The sequence below is a fragment of the Sorex fumeus genome, unplaced genomic scaffold (assembly GCF_029834395.1).
Source record: "Sorex fumeus unplaced genomic scaffold, SorFum_2.1 ptg000054l, whole genome shotgun sequence".
NCBI classification, from domain to species: domain Eukaryota; kingdom Metazoa; phylum Chordata; class Mammalia; order Eulipotyphla; family Soricidae; genus Sorex; species Sorex fumeus.
In genome coordinates, this window is record NW_026606111.1 from 23101076 (window position 1) to 23119675 (window position 18600).

General features: G+C 37.5%; 1 protein-coding gene across 1 annotated transcript in view; it reads left to right on the forward strand.

Moving 5' to 3' along the window:
* The window catches only part of LIN28B (lin-28 homolog B), a 109244-nt gene extending 91457 nt beyond the window's left edge, over positions 1–17787 (forward strand). The window contains exon 4 of the mRNA XM_056125328.1: positions 17212–17787. Within this exon, the coding sequence (XP_055981303.1) occupies positions 17212–17581 (370 nt within the window). The 3' untranslated portion in view covers positions 17582–17787. The remainder of the gene's footprint in view (positions 1–17211) is intronic.
* The last annotated feature ends 813 nt before the right edge of the window (positions 17788–18600 follow it).

Here is an 18600-nt window from a genome sequence, read left to right on the forward strand (position 1 = left end):
TTGATTTGCATTTCCTGATAATCAGTGATGATAAACATTGCCTTTTGGCCATCTTTATGTGTCCTTGAGGAAGTATCTGTTTATTTCCTTTCCCCATGTATGCATTTTGTTGTTGTTGAGTTTTGAGAGTGCTTTATATATCTTGGATATTGTATGGGTGTGTGAATATTTTCTTCCAATCAGTAAGGGGTCTTTATTTTGGATTTCGTTTCTTTTGCAGTGAAGAAATTTTGTTAAGTTTGATGTAGTCCCACTTGCTTCTGTTTTTGTTTTTTCTTTGCCAACAGGATAATACCATTTAAAACTGCTCTCAGATTACTATCAGGGGGAGTTTTGTCTCTGTTTCCTGTGTATTTTCTAGAAGCAAGTTTGATATGGATGGGTTTTTTTTTAAATTCATTTTGAGTTAACCTTTGTGTTTGATGTGAAATACAGGATCTGATTATTTATTTGTTTATTTATTTATCATATGTGCTGCAGTTTTCCCAGAATTATTGAAGAGACTCTCCATTTCATGGTGGAGCAGTTCATTTCTCAATTTCATGCACTTAGTTCCTGTGTCATACATTAAGTAAATATGCTTATCTGCGGATTTAGTTATGGACTCTGATTACTGCTTTTTTTTTCGGGGTGGGGGGCAGTGGGCCACACTTGGTGATGCTCAGGGTTATTCCTGATACTGTGCTCAGGAAGCACTCATGACTGTCCTTGGGGGATCGTATGGGATGCTGGGAATCAAATCCAGGTCAGCTGTGTGCAAGGCAAACACCCTACCCACTATACTATTGCTCCAGCTCCTGATTACTGCATTTTAAAACTTAAATGTATACCATTTTACAGGACAGAAAGTAGTACAAAGATTAGGGTAATAACGTTTCATATGGCCAACCCTGGTCCGATCTCTGGCACTGCATAGTGTCCCATGAGCACCACCAGAAGCAGCCCCAACTCTGCCCCCTCATTAAAATAAATGAAAAAATATATATATGTGTATATATACATATGTAAACTGGAGCGATAGCACAGCGGTAGAGCATTTGCCTTGCGCGCAGCCAGCCCGGCCGAGCCAGGTTCAATTCCTCCGCCTCTCTCAGAGAGCCTGGCAAGCTACCGAGAGTATTCAATATGCCAAACACAGTAACAAGAAGTCTCACAATGGAGACGTTACTGGGCCCGCTCAAGCAAATTGATGAACAATGGGAGGACAGTGACAGTGACAGTGATATTAAGAATTATTCCCATGAAGAGGGACTGGAGCGATCGGACAGCGGGTAGGGGGTTTGCCTTGCATGCGGCCGACCTGGGTTCAATTCCCAGCATCCTATATGGTCCCCCGAGCACTGCCAGGAGGAGTAACCCCTGTGCATTGCTGGGTATGACCCAAAAAGCAAAAAAAAAAAAAGAATTATTTCTATGAACATAGCAAGACATTTATTTTACTTTCTGAATCAGATCAACCCAATATCTGTGGTCCGATTCTATCTACTGTAGTACCTGTTGTCCTATTTTTTTTTTGGTCTCTTACTACTTTAGCCTGTTATATTTTATAGAATTCTTTGACTTTTGGTTTGGAAAAAAATTTTTTTTTCCCAGGGTTGTTTTGGTATTTGCTTCATTATGTGCTTGAAGGCATACCAGCCAGAAACTGTTCTCTAGTGAATTCTCTAGTGAATTTTCAATTTATGCCATTTTCCTGCTTTAGAGGCAAAAGCAGTGTGTGGAGATTTGTTTTCTTTTTGCATGTCGTTTTATTTTGCAGCCAATATCATACCACTTTTCAGAGCAAGTTTATTTTGAGAGGCCAAACCTGGCAGTGTTTGGGGGACCGTGTAGTACCTGGGACCAAACCCAAAATTCCTACATGCTAAGCATGTGCTTACTCCAGGCCTTTGAGCCATCTCCCGGACTTGCAGGCTTCTTTTAAACTTATCTTTAGTTATTTTTTCTTAATTTTATTTTAGACACTTTGGTTTACAGTACTGTTAATGATTTAAATAGTAAGTGAAGTTTGCTGGTAAGAAGGAGGGGCAGAATTCTGTTAAGATTCCCAACTTCCTGGCATTTCCTGGGCTTTGTTTCCGATCCTTCTGTTTTATCACCTTCTTTACAAGGTCAAACCTTAAGGTTGACTGTGTTCTGTAAATACCTCCGGGTGAGTCCCTTTTACTTCCCTACTAACTTACAGAGGTAAGTATTTCTGCTTTCACTTCATTCCTCACAAAATGCCTTGCTAACTGGTTATCATTTCAAAAGGTGTTTTTAAAATATTGTTATCAAATGTTTTTAGTACTTCCAATGATATGATCTTTCAGAATATTTTTTCATGCTACTTGGAAAAGAATATAATATTGGTGTATGTATGGTACTTATTTAATTTTTATTTTGTTTTTGGGGGGGCCATGCCTGGCAGTACTCAGGTCTTAGTGCTGCCTCGGTACTCTGAACCCCTGATGGAAATAAGGGGACCATGTGGGATGACAGGTATTGAACCTGAGTTGTACACATTGAGTGCCTTACCTACTATACTTTTTCTTCAACCCTGATGATACTTATTTTATTTCTCCTTTCCTTTTTATTGTAAAGTTGGGGGTCACACGCATGCGTGACTGTGGTACTCATACATTTGATGTGGACTTTCCAGGGGTATGCACACTTTAGCTGTACTTTTGCACACCTGGGTGCCAGGGCTTCCAGGGCTGTATTCCCCTTGTGTGGTCAGCACCAGGAAGGAACTCACATTAAACATCTTAGCCATACAACCACCCTATGGGATGGAGTGAAAAAAAAAATTAGGGGCCAAGGGTCTTTGAAAAGTATTTGGGTCATTTAAATTTCTTTTTTGGATGAATTTCTAATATATGCCTTCCTTCTGTTTTTCTGTTGCATTCTGGTGATATTCAGTCGAATAAATAGTGTACTGCTTTCTTTGTCTCCACTCTAAAGATGTCTATGGGAAGATCTGTTGCCTAAAACTTGCATACCTTTGAGGAACATTAATTTGATGCTAGCATTGTAGTTCAACTTTTGTTCCTTGATTCTTCTGCAGACTTTCTTTGTATGTTCCACTCAAGATTTTTTACTACCTCCTATTTCACATATTTCATCTCCTTTGAACACTATTAACCACTTTCTCGGATATTAAACTATTTTCTTTTTTACCTAGGGAAATGTCTCCTTTCTTATTCTACTATTACTCTATTAGTTACAACCTCTATCTTGTAAAGGAAAAATTTTCCTCTATCTTGTAAAGAAAAATTTTTGAAGGAAAGCATCTCTAGATTAAGTTGATTTTTTTTCTCTTCCCCACCTACATGAAAGCCTCCTTTGCACTGTGCCCCGTGCCCCACAATGGATGCTGGGTGCAGATCTGTCCGTGGCTACTGGGAGCTAGGTAGATGAGTGCGGAGTGCCAGGCCTGGCACTGTCTTTGGGATGTGGCCATCTGGGGCCTCACTGCCACTGCAACAGGGGCAGCTGTGCAGGGGCAGCTGTCTCTGCCTGACAGCCCCTAGCCTAGTACTGCAAGTGCTGCTCTATCAGCTCTATCAGCTCTGTGGACTCCGTTTAAGAATGCTTTGTTTCTTGTCACGCTTCCCACTTGCAGGTTGACCTTTGTCTCCTGATTCTGACTACCATCTCCCCTTTGAATGATGTCTCCCAAATCAGTGACTTCAATCTTAGGATCTCCTCTAATTAGATGAGCAGCATCTTCAAAGATTCACATCGACATCTAGTTAGCATTTAGTTCTCTCGTTACTACTTCTTTGAAGACTCCTCATTTTCAAGTTACAGAAATGATCAAAATTTTTTTTTAAAGTTTGTTAAAAGATAACTTGATAAAGGTAAATTGAACTCATTTATTTGTTTTTGCCAGTGAGCTGAATCTTCTATCTTAGGGTTATGTGCTAGGTCAGTGTTCGGTGAGCAGCCAGGTGCCTATTAGTTATGTTGAATGGCCCACCCAACAGTAATATTTAGTCTACAGAGCCAAGTATCATAGGTAGGAGTCCATGTTTTTATTTCTTTATGACATTAGTCACTCAATTTCATTCACTTTAGTGTTAATTCTTTTTGTCATCTAAAATCTCCCTTTCCAGATATAAGCTCTAATAGCACATAATGGTTTTCATTTTGTTTGTTTATTCTTTTATTGCACGTCTACGGGGGGCCTCCTAGCTAGGGATCCTTAGCCAACCAAACAGGCAGGCAGTTCAATTCAGAATCCTGGGTGTGTGGAGTTGCAAGAAGGCTTCAGGGTTGGATGTTCAATAATCCTCAGGGCTGCACCTAGTGATGTTGGGGGATTGATTGAAGTAGGGTGGGCCACATGCAAAGCATGCACCTTAACGTCCTTCCCCCATACTATCATCTCTCTGGCCCATATCACACTAGTTTTTTAAAAAGCATAGGAGATAACTGGCTTAATAGTTTTTCTTGTTTCATCTATGTTATACAAGGTAATTATACTAAAATCATCGTTACATGCGCTAATTAGGTTCTTATCATATACTTACACACAAAATACAGGTGATTGAGTGGGCTAGGCAAGCTGATAGATTTATCTGAAATAGGCCATAATACGAGATCAGGAATCTATACCCAAATGGACAAGAAAATGAGGAGACTGCTCAGAGATATCAGAGAATTGACCGAAGAACAAACATTGTTTTAAAAGGACAAAAAAGGTAGTGCAGTTTTAATAATAACATCCTGTTTCTTTGAGTAAACCAAGTAATGTAACAGTAATCACTATAAATGCAGTGATGAATGACAGAACTTGTCAGAAAATCAATCAATATTAGAAGAGATTTGAAAATTGGAGGTGAAAATGGCTTTGAGGAGATAAATTGAGTTTGGGATTACAGGAAAACATCAAAGAAGGAGTTACTGCTGAGTGATGAATGTAAGAAAATAGTTTATTTACAGGAAATTGGTGAATTTTTTAAAAGGAGGGGTGATATACAACTTTATATATTGATGAAGCCAGGCAGATTCTGAAAGTATGATAAAAAAAATCAGAAAATGAGCACATTCTTTATACTCAGAATTGTCTTCTGCCCAGGTATTTTGATAATTTTCTTTATGTAAAAAATTTTACAGTGGAATTATCTGAGATTTTGTTTTTAGGGGTTCCCAAATCAGGAAATAGTTAATATTTGACAATGAACTACATGCATTACTATGTATGTATTTTTTTTCTTTATTAGTGAAACACCATGAGGTACAGTTGTAGACTTACAAATTTTGGTGCTTGGATTTCAGTTATACAATGATCGAGTACCCATCCCTGTACCAGTGCACATTCTCCACCACCACTAATCCCAGTATCCCTCCCACCCTCCAATCCCCCAACATCACCCTGCCTCTGTGGCAGGGCATTCCCCATTTGTTCTCTCTCTCCTTTTGGGTGCTGTGGTTTGCAAAAGAGGAATTGAGTGGCAATCATGTCTGGTCTATAGTCTACTTTCAGCATGCTTCTCCCATCCTGGGAGGATCCTCCCAACACCCTTTATTTGATGCTCCCTTCTCTATCTGAGTTGCCTTTTCCCCTAGCATGTGCGGCTGGCCTCCAAGCCATGGAATAAACCTCCTGGTACTTATCTCAGCTATTCTTGGGTGTTAGTCTCCTATTTTGTTACTTTATGTTCCCCAGATGAATGCAATCTTTCTATGTCTGTCCCTCTTGCTGACTCATTTCGCTTAGCATGAGACTTTCCATGTAGTACCACTTGTATATAAATTTCATGACTTCATCTTTTCTAACAGCTACATAGTACTCCATTGTGAGGATGTACCAAAGTTTCTTTAACCAGTCATCTGTTCTCGGGCCCTTGGGTTTTTTCCAGATTCTAGCTATGCGTACATGGTATCTTCAATAAATAAAATTAAATTACTGTTATCAAAATGCTAAAGTATATTTGCCAGCTTAGTAGAGGTTTATTGTTTATAAAACATTTTGAGATACTTATTTGACACCAACAGATAAAACAAAACGAGTGGGAATGACTTTTTTAAAAAATCATTACTGGGGCCAGAGAGATAGAGCAGCAGGTAAGACATTTGTCCTGCTCACAGACAACCGCCAATGATCCCTGAGCCTAAAGCCAGGAGTGATCTCTGAGCACAGCCAGGTGTGTGCTTCAAAACAAAAAATAAATAAATAAAGATTCCTGAATGATAAATTTTATTTATAGATGAAACGCATAAAGATAGCTCAGAGGTCTGGGTTGCATGCTTTGCATGCAGGAAGCCCTAGGTTTGATCCCCAGTACCTCATGGTCTACCAACCACTGCCAAGTATTCCCTCCACCACAAGCTTTGAGCTTGAAGTAATCCTGTAGCCCTGCAGAATATGGCCCCAAAACAGAGAGAGAGAGAGAGAGAGAGAGAGAGAGAGAGAGAGAGAGAGAGAACTTAGTAGTTTTGGTTTCTGCTTTTCCTTTCAGCTTTCTAACTTCTTTTACTACATTTATTCTTCAATTTTTCATTGTTTTCTTATTCATGTCTTATATTCACTTGGTATGTTTTCTCACCTATGTAGCCCTTGACTCATTTTAGAACTTTAAACTAGCTTGTTGTACCCACATCAAGTCCTTAACAAAATCATTCCTATTGGCTATCATTAATTGTGATTATCTTTTGAAAACACATGAGTTCCAGTATACCAAAAAGAATAGTCATCACCTGAGTACAGTTAGATCCTGTAAAAACATTTCAGATATTATTTTACTTTTTTTTTTTTTTTGGTGTGTGTCGGGGGGTGCCACATCAGAAGGTGCTCAAGGTTTACTCCTGGCCCTGTGCTTAGGGATTACTCCGAGAGGTGCTCAGGGGATCAGGGGACCATTTGAGTTGCTAGGGATTGAATCCAGGTCAGCCGTGTGCCAGGCAAGCACCCTACTCGCTGTACTATTACCTCAGCCCCCATTTGTTTGTTTTTTATTTTCGGCCACACCCAGTTGTGCTCAGGGCTTACTCCTGTCTCTGTGCTCAGGGATCACTCCTGGAGATCTTCGGGCGATGTTACGGGGTGCCAGGAATCCAACCCAGGTCAGCTGCATGCAAGGCAAGCACTTTATCTGTTCTTCTCTCTCAAGCCCCTCAAGTATTTTTATTTATTTTTTTTCCAGATATGTAAAAGTACATTTATTTATTTGTTTTTTTAAAATGTATTGGCTTACCCTATGCTATTTTTTTAAATTTTTATTACTGAAACACCTTGAGGTGCCTCAGTATTTTTAAATAATTTATAGATAAAAAATTAAACGATATGAAAAACAACTATATTGGAAATTAATAAAAATGTTTAATGTGACAAGAACACATTTTTTTTTCTGATGTGAATATGCACATTCAAAATGGGCAGTATCCTTTGAACACAACTAATTGCTCATGGATGAACCCAGAACACACCCAGAACTAGGACACTTAAGTATATCTTAAAAATACTAACTCAGACCAATTTCATGTATATGAGTGTGGTGGTCTACTTTTTTTTTTTAATGAACTCTGATTATTCTTTTTTTACTTGTATTTTTAAAATTTAATACTTTGACATTTGTAAAAGGTCATTTTGTTGAAGACAAGACATTTGTAAAATGTTGAAGACAAAAGACTTGTAAAATGTCATTTTGTAATTTTGTTGAAGAGATGGTGATCTTTTTCTAATATGTAGTAACCAAATACTTTGATTTTGCTATGTATTGGAATGATCAATGAACATTTTAATTTTTATGTTTTATTTTTTTAAATAAAAACTTACACTTTTTTCCACTTATGAACAAAATAAAGCAAATTTCCTAGCACAAATGATGAAAAATGAAATATGCATATGAAATTGTCACAGAATTTTTTGTCCCAAAATACTACACAGTACATTCTCCCTAACTGAATGACAATTTGGGGGGCCTTAGAATATTGTTTACTGATGGATTTTTTGAGTTCAAAATAATCTATCTAGGATATTATTCTCTAATAGTCTTATATCTCACCTAGTGATTTATATGGTGCTTATCTACTGAATGAGAAAAGGTAATTTTTGTGAAAGATAGCATCATGTTTCTCAAACACGAGCAAGTGTTAAAGATTTTAGTTAACTCAATTAAGTGAGAGAAACAAGTTTAACACATTGATACCAGTGTGCATCTCTGGTGGCTAACACTTGAATGTAGCTTAATTAACACTAATTGCAGTGCCAGCATCAACATATTAAAGGAGAATCCAGGGGTTATAGTAGAGTACATGCCTTACAAGTGAGAAGGCCCCAAGTTTGATCCCTCAACATCACTGCGTCTACTCCAGGTGGCTTCCGAATACCACCGTATAACCTTGGTAATCCTTAAGGCTGCTGGGCCAGGCAGTATCACATAGTCAGGTCTACACCACCTAGCCAGTTACCACTGGGAGCATTGCCCAAATCCTGGAGTCCCAGTGACAAAGACCCTTTGAATACATGAGAGAATAGTTAATAAATGATACTCAAAGAACAAACATACAAGTAGTCATAAATATTGAAATTAATAATAAAATGGAGAAAAACAGCTTCCTCCGTGGTGGGAAAGGAGTCAACATAACCTGATTCTGAAAGGCCAAGTTTTCTCCTCCATGGACAAGAATACATGAAAGGCTGTTATCAGACACACTTACTCAGTTGTGGGATATATGAATTATTAAAACAGATAAGCTTTTAAGAAACAGCAAAACTATTAAATTCAATGAAACTATGGTGACTGTCAGAGGGAAAAGGGAGGGAGGGGAGAGGAATGAAGAAAAGGCTCTTTTTGGAAATGGCATGGCACTGGAATTTTGGTAGAAGCAGTGATCATATTATAAAGTCAATAAATAAAATATTATAAAGTCAAATAAATTTTAAAAAGCTTTGCATTGTTTTCAGTTATCAGCAGGGTTTTTTTTTTTCGAATAAATTTTTTTTTTTAAATCTCCATCCTCAGCTTGACAATTGCCTTTTAATAAAGAAAAGAAATATAAGTGGCTTTGTGTTCATAGGGTTGGACATTTCCTTAAAATAATTCAAATAGAGAATAGATTCCTTAAGGGATTGGTGATCAGAGAAGAAAATCTGCAGGGGTGCCATAGCAGCTTGACCATCAAGCTTGAGTCACATCAAAAGCTAGATGACACAAAGGCAGCAAGTAAGGGTGAAAAAAGGAAAAAGAAAAGAATTGCTATGAGACCAAGAACATCTTACATGATTTTTCCTTAAGCTTTAATTTTCAAGACCTACATAGAAAGAAGATAATGTCAGTTTATGGAGGTTATCTGAACATAGTGGCAATTTTCCTTGTTCAATTTTCACCTACCTACCTATGTGGTGAACAATTTCAGAAGTGCTGATTCTTGCAAAGGGCAATATATAGTTAGTCACGGGAAGACCAATTGCATTCGGGAGAAATGGACAGAGATTATTTACTTCTCATCTGTACTTCATCATTTTCTTTAGCAGTAGCTGGTGCTGGAACAGGAGATCAAACTTATCGATCATTAGAAGGAAGTCTTTCTTTGGTGATTTCAGCAGAATACTTTTAACTCTTTCTGACTCCAGAGTAGCTAGAGATGTGAAACTAGCAGTCAGTCTTCTTTTGCCTCTAATACAAAATTTAATTCTGAGGGTACATTTTGGGGAGATTGCACAGGCAGCATGCTTTAGAATAGTGAGTCCTAGCTAATGATTATATTATTATTATTATTATTATTATTATTATTATTATTTTGCTTTTTGGGTCACACCCAGCTTTGCACAGGGGTTTATTCCTGGCTCATGCACTCAGGAATTACTCTTGGTAGTGCTCGGGAGACTATATGGGATGCTGGGAATTGAACTTGGGTTGGCTGAGTGCAAGGCAAATGCCCTACCCACTGTGCTGTCGCTCCAGCCCCCCTCTCTAAATATTTTTAATGCTACTAATTTAAACATTATCAGAATGAAAGTTCCTACGGTAGTTCTTACTAGTTCAGTTATGTAGCAATAATTCAGTATCAATAATCAATATCATATAGAAAAATGTTTGAAATTTTCTTCATAAAATCATATACTCAAAAGCAACTTAGTCACAGTAAGTTTCAAAGCTCTGAATAACTTATGACAAAATAATACTAGTAGCACCAACAGTAATAATTCATTTGGCTAAAAGTTGAGTACTCTTTTTTAATCTAGTCCTCTTTTTGCTTCCAGCTTGCAAAAAAGACTATTAATCTGGAACTGCTATCTAACCTTCTGTCTTCTGTGCAGTTCATCAGTCATGCCTCTGAAATTGATTTTGGCTTCTTTACATCTTTCCTTTGAAATTTCTCTCATGCTGTCTTTTCTATGTTTTAACCAGAGGTATGCAATAAAAATGAACTCATCCGTGTTTCATTTTTATATAGCTCAGATGTGTAAGATGCCTTTTAAATCTTTCATATGTGACTTTACAAAATGGTCATACTGTTATATGATCAAATACACATGATGAGATTCTTTTTTTAATTGTTTTGTGCTTCTGGACAAGTTTTTTATGAAAAATAAAATGTATTGGTACATATACAGTAGAGCTAGCATTTTAGAGAGGCTTCTCAAAAAAAGGTCAGCCATAAAAATAAGGCTGGTTTATAGAGCCCAGACCTAAAATATTTTTTGATGAGGAAGGAAAAAAGTATGAGTGTTGACACACAAAGGCAGTAGTAGAATTGTATTTCTTCAGACTGAGCAGATGCTTATTTACAGCAACTGTCACACCTCTGCTGCTGGTGAACATGCTTGGCTCTACTTGTGAGAGCAAGAAGAAGCCTTGGGGCGAACATTTCCAGCAAGACTGCAAGAGCAGGCTCACAAATCAACATTTTTCAGAATGCATATTGTAATCTGTCTCCTCCATCTAAGCAAACTCCTAATTTCACTTTTTTAATATAAGTTAAATATAAAATATCTTTACCTTCATATTTTATACTATACCTAAAGGTTAGGGTGACCCAAATAGGGTAACCCGAGCTTGGCTTCAGTAAGAATAAATCTAAACCAGCAGTTTGGATAGCTACAGTATTATACTGCAAGAATACATGTGGCACTTGGGGGGGGGGTGGGCAGTGTGTGTGAGTCTACACACATGCGCACACATTCTGTTTTTCTATATTGGGGTCATACCTGACAATGCTCAGGGCTTACTCTTGGCTCTACACTCAGGGAAGGGAACTCTCCTGATAGACTCTAGGGGACCACCTGGGGTGCTAGAGATTAAGCCCAGGTCAGCCATGAAAGCATTGTTGATAGAGAGCCCACATAGGTGATTCTGGGTACAATTTCATAAAAAACTGCTTTTACTCAAGAAATTTAAAAAGTATTACATAATCTTCGAATAGATCTTAATTCTGAAAAACTTTTCCATCAGAACAGATTACTGTTTGGGATGTTTATTTGTTACCCAAAAGAGATAGAACATTTCTATTTCAAATGCAGTTTTAACTAATGACCTAGAATTCATCATTATGCTCCTCTCAAGTTATGGTAAAAAGTAATAAACTCTCAACAAATTATTGTTGTCCCAGGAAATCCACCAAGTACTTTCAGAGAGAAAGGAATGAAATATACAAAGAACTGGCTTATAAATGTCCTTGATTGAAGTGTCCTCACAATTAAAAAAAAGCTTCCTTTATTCCATTTTCTACAAGGATTTTTCTCCCCTTGCATCTTTTGTCTTAAAACACTGCATGCTACACCCCTATTTCCCTTGATATCCTGTACCATAAAACCATTCATCAGTATATCTGGCCCCTACATTTTCCACCTTAACTTTCTAGTGTTTATGAGATTTAGGAGGATTGTGAACAGAGCCATTATTACATTTAGCTTGTTTTCAAGATACTTAAGTGCATTTTTAATTGACATTACAATGTGGATGACAGACCGTGACATTAACTAGAATGTCCAAAACTAATAAACTTAAGATCAAGCAAAGACTCAGGAGATATCAAACAAAATACAATAGGTAAATATATAAATTTTCTTCAGTTAACTGTTCACACACATTTCATAGTATCTAGTATAGTGTTGTACATGTAGGAGATACTAAGATTTTTTGTTCTTATTTTTATTTTCACGAGACTTTATTAAGATAACTGAATGGGTATTATAAGTTGTTAAATCTGTTAATAGTCACAGTGTCTAGATAATTTATCATCATAAAGCAGATGATGAACTTTGTCTTATACTGAGTTCTTTCTCGGCTGGGTTTCTTTTCCTTTCCCTTCTACTTTTCAATAAAACTTTTTGTGAGATTTATTTGGTTCTAAATAGCATACCTTATTTTTGGGATTGCAGCATGATCTTTGGGTAAAATTGTCAGTCCTAAACCAGAATTCCTATGTAGCTGTGGTGCTCAAGTAATCGCTTGCTGTCACCTGGGAAGCTTTTAAAAGCTACAGTTGAAAGGCCAGGTAATAGCTCAAAGGAACAGGAGTCCATGCTTTGTGCACATGAACCCCAGGGTCTGTCCCCAGCTCCTCATGGTTCCCTAAGTCAGGAATGGCCCATGAGGCACCAAACCAGGTGTCACCCCTGAAAACTGTTGCGTCTGACCCCAAAACAAAAGTAATGCTGGACACACAGGGTGTGACCCCCCAAAATAATTTGTATAAGTACTGAGACCAGGCCTGGCAGATTGTCCTAGTTGGAGAGCAGGTACCATGCTAGCTATGGACATTATGGACCCTGAGCTGCCCTGCATGTCAACTGCATGGCCCCCAGCACCACTGGACCTGAGCAAAATTCACTCCTAGACCCTCTGTGCTCTCCAACCCCAGTGCCCTCTGGATTAATCTGGAGTGGGTCACAGAAACTTTTAAAAAAATCCCCTCCCTTTCCTTCTGTCTCCTCTATCGATCCATGTTACATAGATCCTCTGTCCGTCACACTTAGGCCTGGTTGAAGTCATATATCAGGTTGTGGTGTTAACACGCTCAGGTTTGCAGTGCTTACCAGGTGTTGTTTCTGGCTATAAGTCTGGCACGCCTTTTGTAAGCTGTGCTTGCCATTAGTCACGCACCCTTTAGCTGCAATGTTCAAAAACACCTGACTGTGGTGTGGCCAGAATTGTGGCAATCATACAGACACTGATGAGTGTGACACACGCCCCCCCATGGGTTTTTTTTTTTTTTTAGTTTTTTTAAAAAATTAAGTCCAGATTGACTGTTCTTATCCTCAGTTGTAAACAAATTTTAGGTAAAAAGTCATATTTGAAGTCTTTTTGTTCCCCTGCTTTTCAGGGCCTCACATATATGAGACATGTGCTCTAATGTTGACCCATATCTCTTGTTCCAAGAAGTAATCTTTGTAGAATGTGCTAGCTCATTATATTTGAAGTACATACTCTTGAATATGTGCATACTTCAAATCACATATCTCGAATGTACATATATGCTTCAAATCTAATATGCTATACACATATGAAATAATTTTATAAACTCGATACAGTTACAAGATTTATCTGAACATTTTAATTTATTTTACATCTTACGGGTTTTTTTGAAGGGGGCACACCCAGCAGTGCTCAGGGACTGCTCCTGGGTCTGTGCTCAGGGGTCACTCCTAACAGTTCTCAGGGGGACCATTTGTAAATGGGCCAGGGATCAAATCAGGGTCAGCTACATGAAAGGCAAGCGATTTAATCCCTATACTATCTCTCCAGCCTTTATCTTATCTTTATGTTTAATTTAACATGTGAAAATGTCTTTTGCTATTGGTTTATCATTATAAAATATTTGACATGAATTAAATTTTACTTTTGATGTTGGGCTATAAGAATGCATCAGAATTGTGGTTATTATTACTATTATCATTTCGTAGATAGTCTTATGACTCACTATCCTTTTATTATTATTTGACCATTTATCAATCTATTGCACACTGTAAAAGTCTGTAAATTCCACAGTGTAAATAAGTACATTCAGTGTCTAAATACATTCAGCTGACTTGGAGAGGTATGGAGAATACCTTGTAGAAATTGTATGGAGTATATGGTATGGTATCTCCAACACATGGTGGTTGAACATTTCCTTTTTTGGTATCATTCCCACGAGAAGAAAGAGATTTTATAGTTGGGTATGTGATTTGTAGTCTTAGAGTGATTGCCATTCAATGATTAAATAAAAGGGGAGAATAAATACCATTCTTCCCTTTTTAAGGCTTAAGGACATATACACAGAATGAATGCAAATCTTTTCATTGTGGAAGGCAATTTGGCCTACTGATAGCACATATATAAACGCGAGTGGAAGTCAGTAATGGTGCATTAACAAGAGATCAAAATGCAGGGAGGTAAAAATCTCAGTATTTTTCAAGAAATAACTTTGAAAACAAAATATAATGGAAGCTACACATGTAGAAAATGAGGAAAATCCTTTTATGAAAGCAGAATCCTGATTTGTTAAATGTCCTTTGGTAAGTGAGTGGACAAAATGGTTTCCTGAATTGGCTAGCAGTGCATTCCACAGTGATTGCTAAAATGATGTGTCCATGGGAGAGCTTACTCTATCACTCAAGTTAACAAACTATTTTTTTTTCTTTTCAAAAATGAAGTTCTACATGAATGTTATCCTCGCAGGTATGAATTTAATTCAAAAGAAGGTATTTTGTAGATGGAAAAATTAACTATTCACTTGTCCTTAATAGAAAAGAACTGTGTGGAAAAACATCATCATAACTGTCACTGTCACTGTCATTCCGTTGTTCATCGATTTGCTCGAGCGGGCACCAGTAATGTCTCCAGTATGAGACTTGTTATTACCGTTTTTGGCATATTTAATATGCCACAGGGAGCTTGCCAGGCTCTGCCATGCGGGCAGGATACTCTCGGTAGTTCTCCGGGCTCTCCAAGAGGGACAGAGGAATGGAACCCGGGTGGGCTGTGTGCAAGGCAAATGCTCTACCTGCTGTGCTGTCGCTCTAGCCCATCATCATAACTAATACAGTTATTTTTTTTTTAAAGATGCCAGTTTGCAGTGTTAATTTGCAGACTTGAATTTCAACCGTTAGTGATATTTATTCTTTGATTTTGGTTATATCTCAGAACACCAATTAGAGCAATGAAACTATCGAATATTTGTTATAATATTTTGCTCTTTCATATGAATTCTGTGATTGGGCAATAAACAATTTTATCAGAAAAAAAGTACTTCTTTGATTTCTTTAAGTTTTGAAAACATAATGCGTTCTTTTTTTGGGTAAATGCTTGTTAGTTATTACATAGAATAAAGCCCTTATTTTAAAATACATTTTAAAATATAGAAAATTACATTCATAACTGAAACGGGATAGTTACCTCCATTTTATCAAGAAAAAATAATTCACTCTTGATAAGTTAACACAGGAAAGATAGTAGTAAGCATCCTCTAGTTCAAGAATTAGTCACAGTTTAGTAGGTTATCTTTGAAATATAAGGCTTTATAAGTTATTATGCTTGCTATTCTTATGCAGACACAAATGTAACTAACTTGTTGTCATTATGGCATTTGCCTTGCGTGCAGCCAGCTTGGCTGAGCCGGCTGCCCCTCTCGGAGAGCCCGGCAAGCTACTGAGAGTATCTTGCCTGCACAGCAAAGCCTGGCAAGCTACCCATGACGTATTCAATATGCCAAATACAGTAACAACAAGTCTCACAATGGAGACGTTACTGGGCCCACTGGAGCAAATCGATGAACAACAGGAGGATAGTGAAAGTGATGGTCTGAAGTTAAATTTCACTGCAAATTTCATTTTCCTATCATTGTTTTTCAAAAGTTGAAACCTATGATTTGTTTATACATCATCATGAGTATTAAGTCAAAATGTACCTATGAAATAAATTTGAAATAGCTCTTAAAACATTTAGTTTGGAAGCAAACTATTAATCAGATTCTGTATTAGAAAATTAAAAACCTTTATAAAAGCAAAATTTTATTTTGTCCACTATATGATTGATGGTTTTATTGTTTTCAGTGTAAAACTGTTAAAGAACATTGGACTCATTGTGCAATATGTCTTTCATTTAATTAACTTGCTCAGTTTTCATTAGCTTTGTCAAGTTTTCAAATATCTAGTTCAAAATTATGCCTCTACTGTGTATTCAAATATTAATTAAGTTGGATTTATTTTCAGTTTAGAAGAACTTACTCTGTAAGAAAATTAATTCTTACAGAGAAGAAAATAGTTCTTCCCATGAATAAAATAGCATCAAACTTTATTAATCTTAAGTATTTAGAAGTTTCTTTATAACATTCTTCTGATTTGCATACTAGCCATTTTGTTCTAAAGTTACTTGCTAATTTGCCAGTTATCGTTTACCGTCACTGTCACTGTCCTCCAGTTGTTCTCAAGCAGGCCCAGTAACCTCACGACTGTGAGACTTGTTGTTACTGTGTCTGGCATATCGAATACATCACAGGTAGCTTGCCAGGCTTTGCCCTGTGGGCGAGATACTCTTGGTAGCTTGCCAGGCTCTCCAGGAGGGGCAGAGGAATTAAACCCGGGTCGGCAGGGTCAGCCGCGTGCAAGGCAAACGCTCTACCGCTGTGCTACTGCTCTAACCCTATCATTTACCGTAGATGTCTCAAAGCTTATCAAATTTCACTGCACTGCTTAATTTGGACAAAGCCCCCCTTCCAAAAAAATAAATAAATAAAAATAAAACCCAAACCTCATTTAGCTGTTTTTCACAGTTAAAATAATTAGCATCCACAGAAATTTAAACTCATAAAATTCAGTCATTCTATAATTTTTCTAATTACTAAGTACATCAACATTGTATATCAAGATACCTATATTTTAAACTTTTCATATTAGTTGGGGTTTTTTAATTTTTTTTTTTTAGTTTGTTTAATATTGGCTGCCCTCTAGTGGGGTAAACTGTTCTTTTCAAGTACACTAAAATCTGAAAAAGTCATTTTCATTTGGAAGTTGTTTACCCTTTTTCACTTATTTCAGTTATTTACAAGAGTCTTAGTACTCTTGTTTTTATCAGCTGTTGTACTTAATACAATTAGTTTTATGGCTTTGCTAGAGAATTTTAGTCATGATGGTTTTTTAAGCAGCTGTTGTAGGTTTAGCATTATATTCTTAATAAGACGCATTAAAAAAAATCTGTGTTTTGATAGTTCTTATATTTTGCTGTCTTTTTGGCTATGACCTGTCATTTATGCTGTGTGTTCCCAACTTCTAAGATGTTCTCATTCTTCCCGTTGCAGATGCTACAACTGTGGTGGCCTTGATCACCACGCTAAGGAATGTAGTCTACCTCCTCAGCCAAAGAAGTGCCATTACTGTCAGAGCATCTCGCACATGGTGGCAAACTGCCCACATAAAACAGGTGCGCAGCCGCCTGCCACTTCTCAGGGAAGACAGGAAGCAGAATCACAGGCGTGTACTTCAACTTACCCAAGGGAGGTCTTGGGGGGCCATGGCTGTGCCACGTCATCACCGTGTCCAGAGGCTAGATCCGAGATCACAGAGTGGCCGGGCAAGTTGCCTCAAGAAGCTTCCTTTGCAAAGTCATCCGCAGCACCAGAAGAACAGAATAAAAAGGGGCCTTCCGTTCAGAAGAGGAAAAAGACATAACCCTTCTCAACCTACCGTTTTCTTTCCCCAGTTGGGAAGTCTACCTCATGCAAGTACAGGGGAACAGTATTTCATAAACAGCAGCTGACCTGGGATTTTAACTACTGTTGAGGAGCTGTGAATTTTTTTTTTAAGACAAATCACTCTAAGCAAATTACACTTGAGCAGGGTGTCATGTTTTAGGTTATTCAGAGAGGAGGATGCTATGTAAATTGGTATGTGTATGTATGAGCGGTGAGTCTGTGTGTTGGAAGATTTTATATAGAAACATAGACATATATATAAAGAGGGTTTGTCTTTATATACGTGTATATGTTGACACAAGCACACACCCTCCCACTCAAGAATTGGACATTCCCAAGATGTAAAAGTCCGCCTGAAGCATTTTAGATACTTTTGAACATAACCCCTGGAGTTTTTCTTGAAATGCCATTCCCTTTATATTATAAAGAAATAAACACATGACTTACTTTTGAGTGAACCAAAGGATACTTCAGATCTCAGAGCTGCCAATCATCTGGTTTCATCAGGTTTTTACGTCATTAGTTCTCTGGTGTTTGGGATTGCCTCTTTTTCTTGATATTGATAGAATATTTCCCTCCCCATCCCAGTCCCATTTGAAGGCAGTACCTTAACTCCATATGCCTCTGACTGCCATAATCTTTTTTTTTTAATGTGGTATATATAAACTCAAGAAGACAATGAATGTGTGATTTTTGATGTGGATTCATATGATTTGATTGTAAATTAGATGCCTAGTAAGGGAAATGAAGGGGACGGCAATGGATAAATCCAGTTGCTTGATTATATTCAGTGGTATTTTGATACCAGCTCATTATAACCTTTTTAATACATGAGGTTTTTAGCGGATTCTTACAACAGCATCTTCCCTAATCTGCATCAACCTTGTAGCCATCATTTTCAGCAGGTGAGCATCTTTTTTTACTACTGAAGACCTTGGAGGAAAACTCCAATCATTTGGTATATGTGGCTGTTTTTTATCCCCTCCAGAGAGTTGG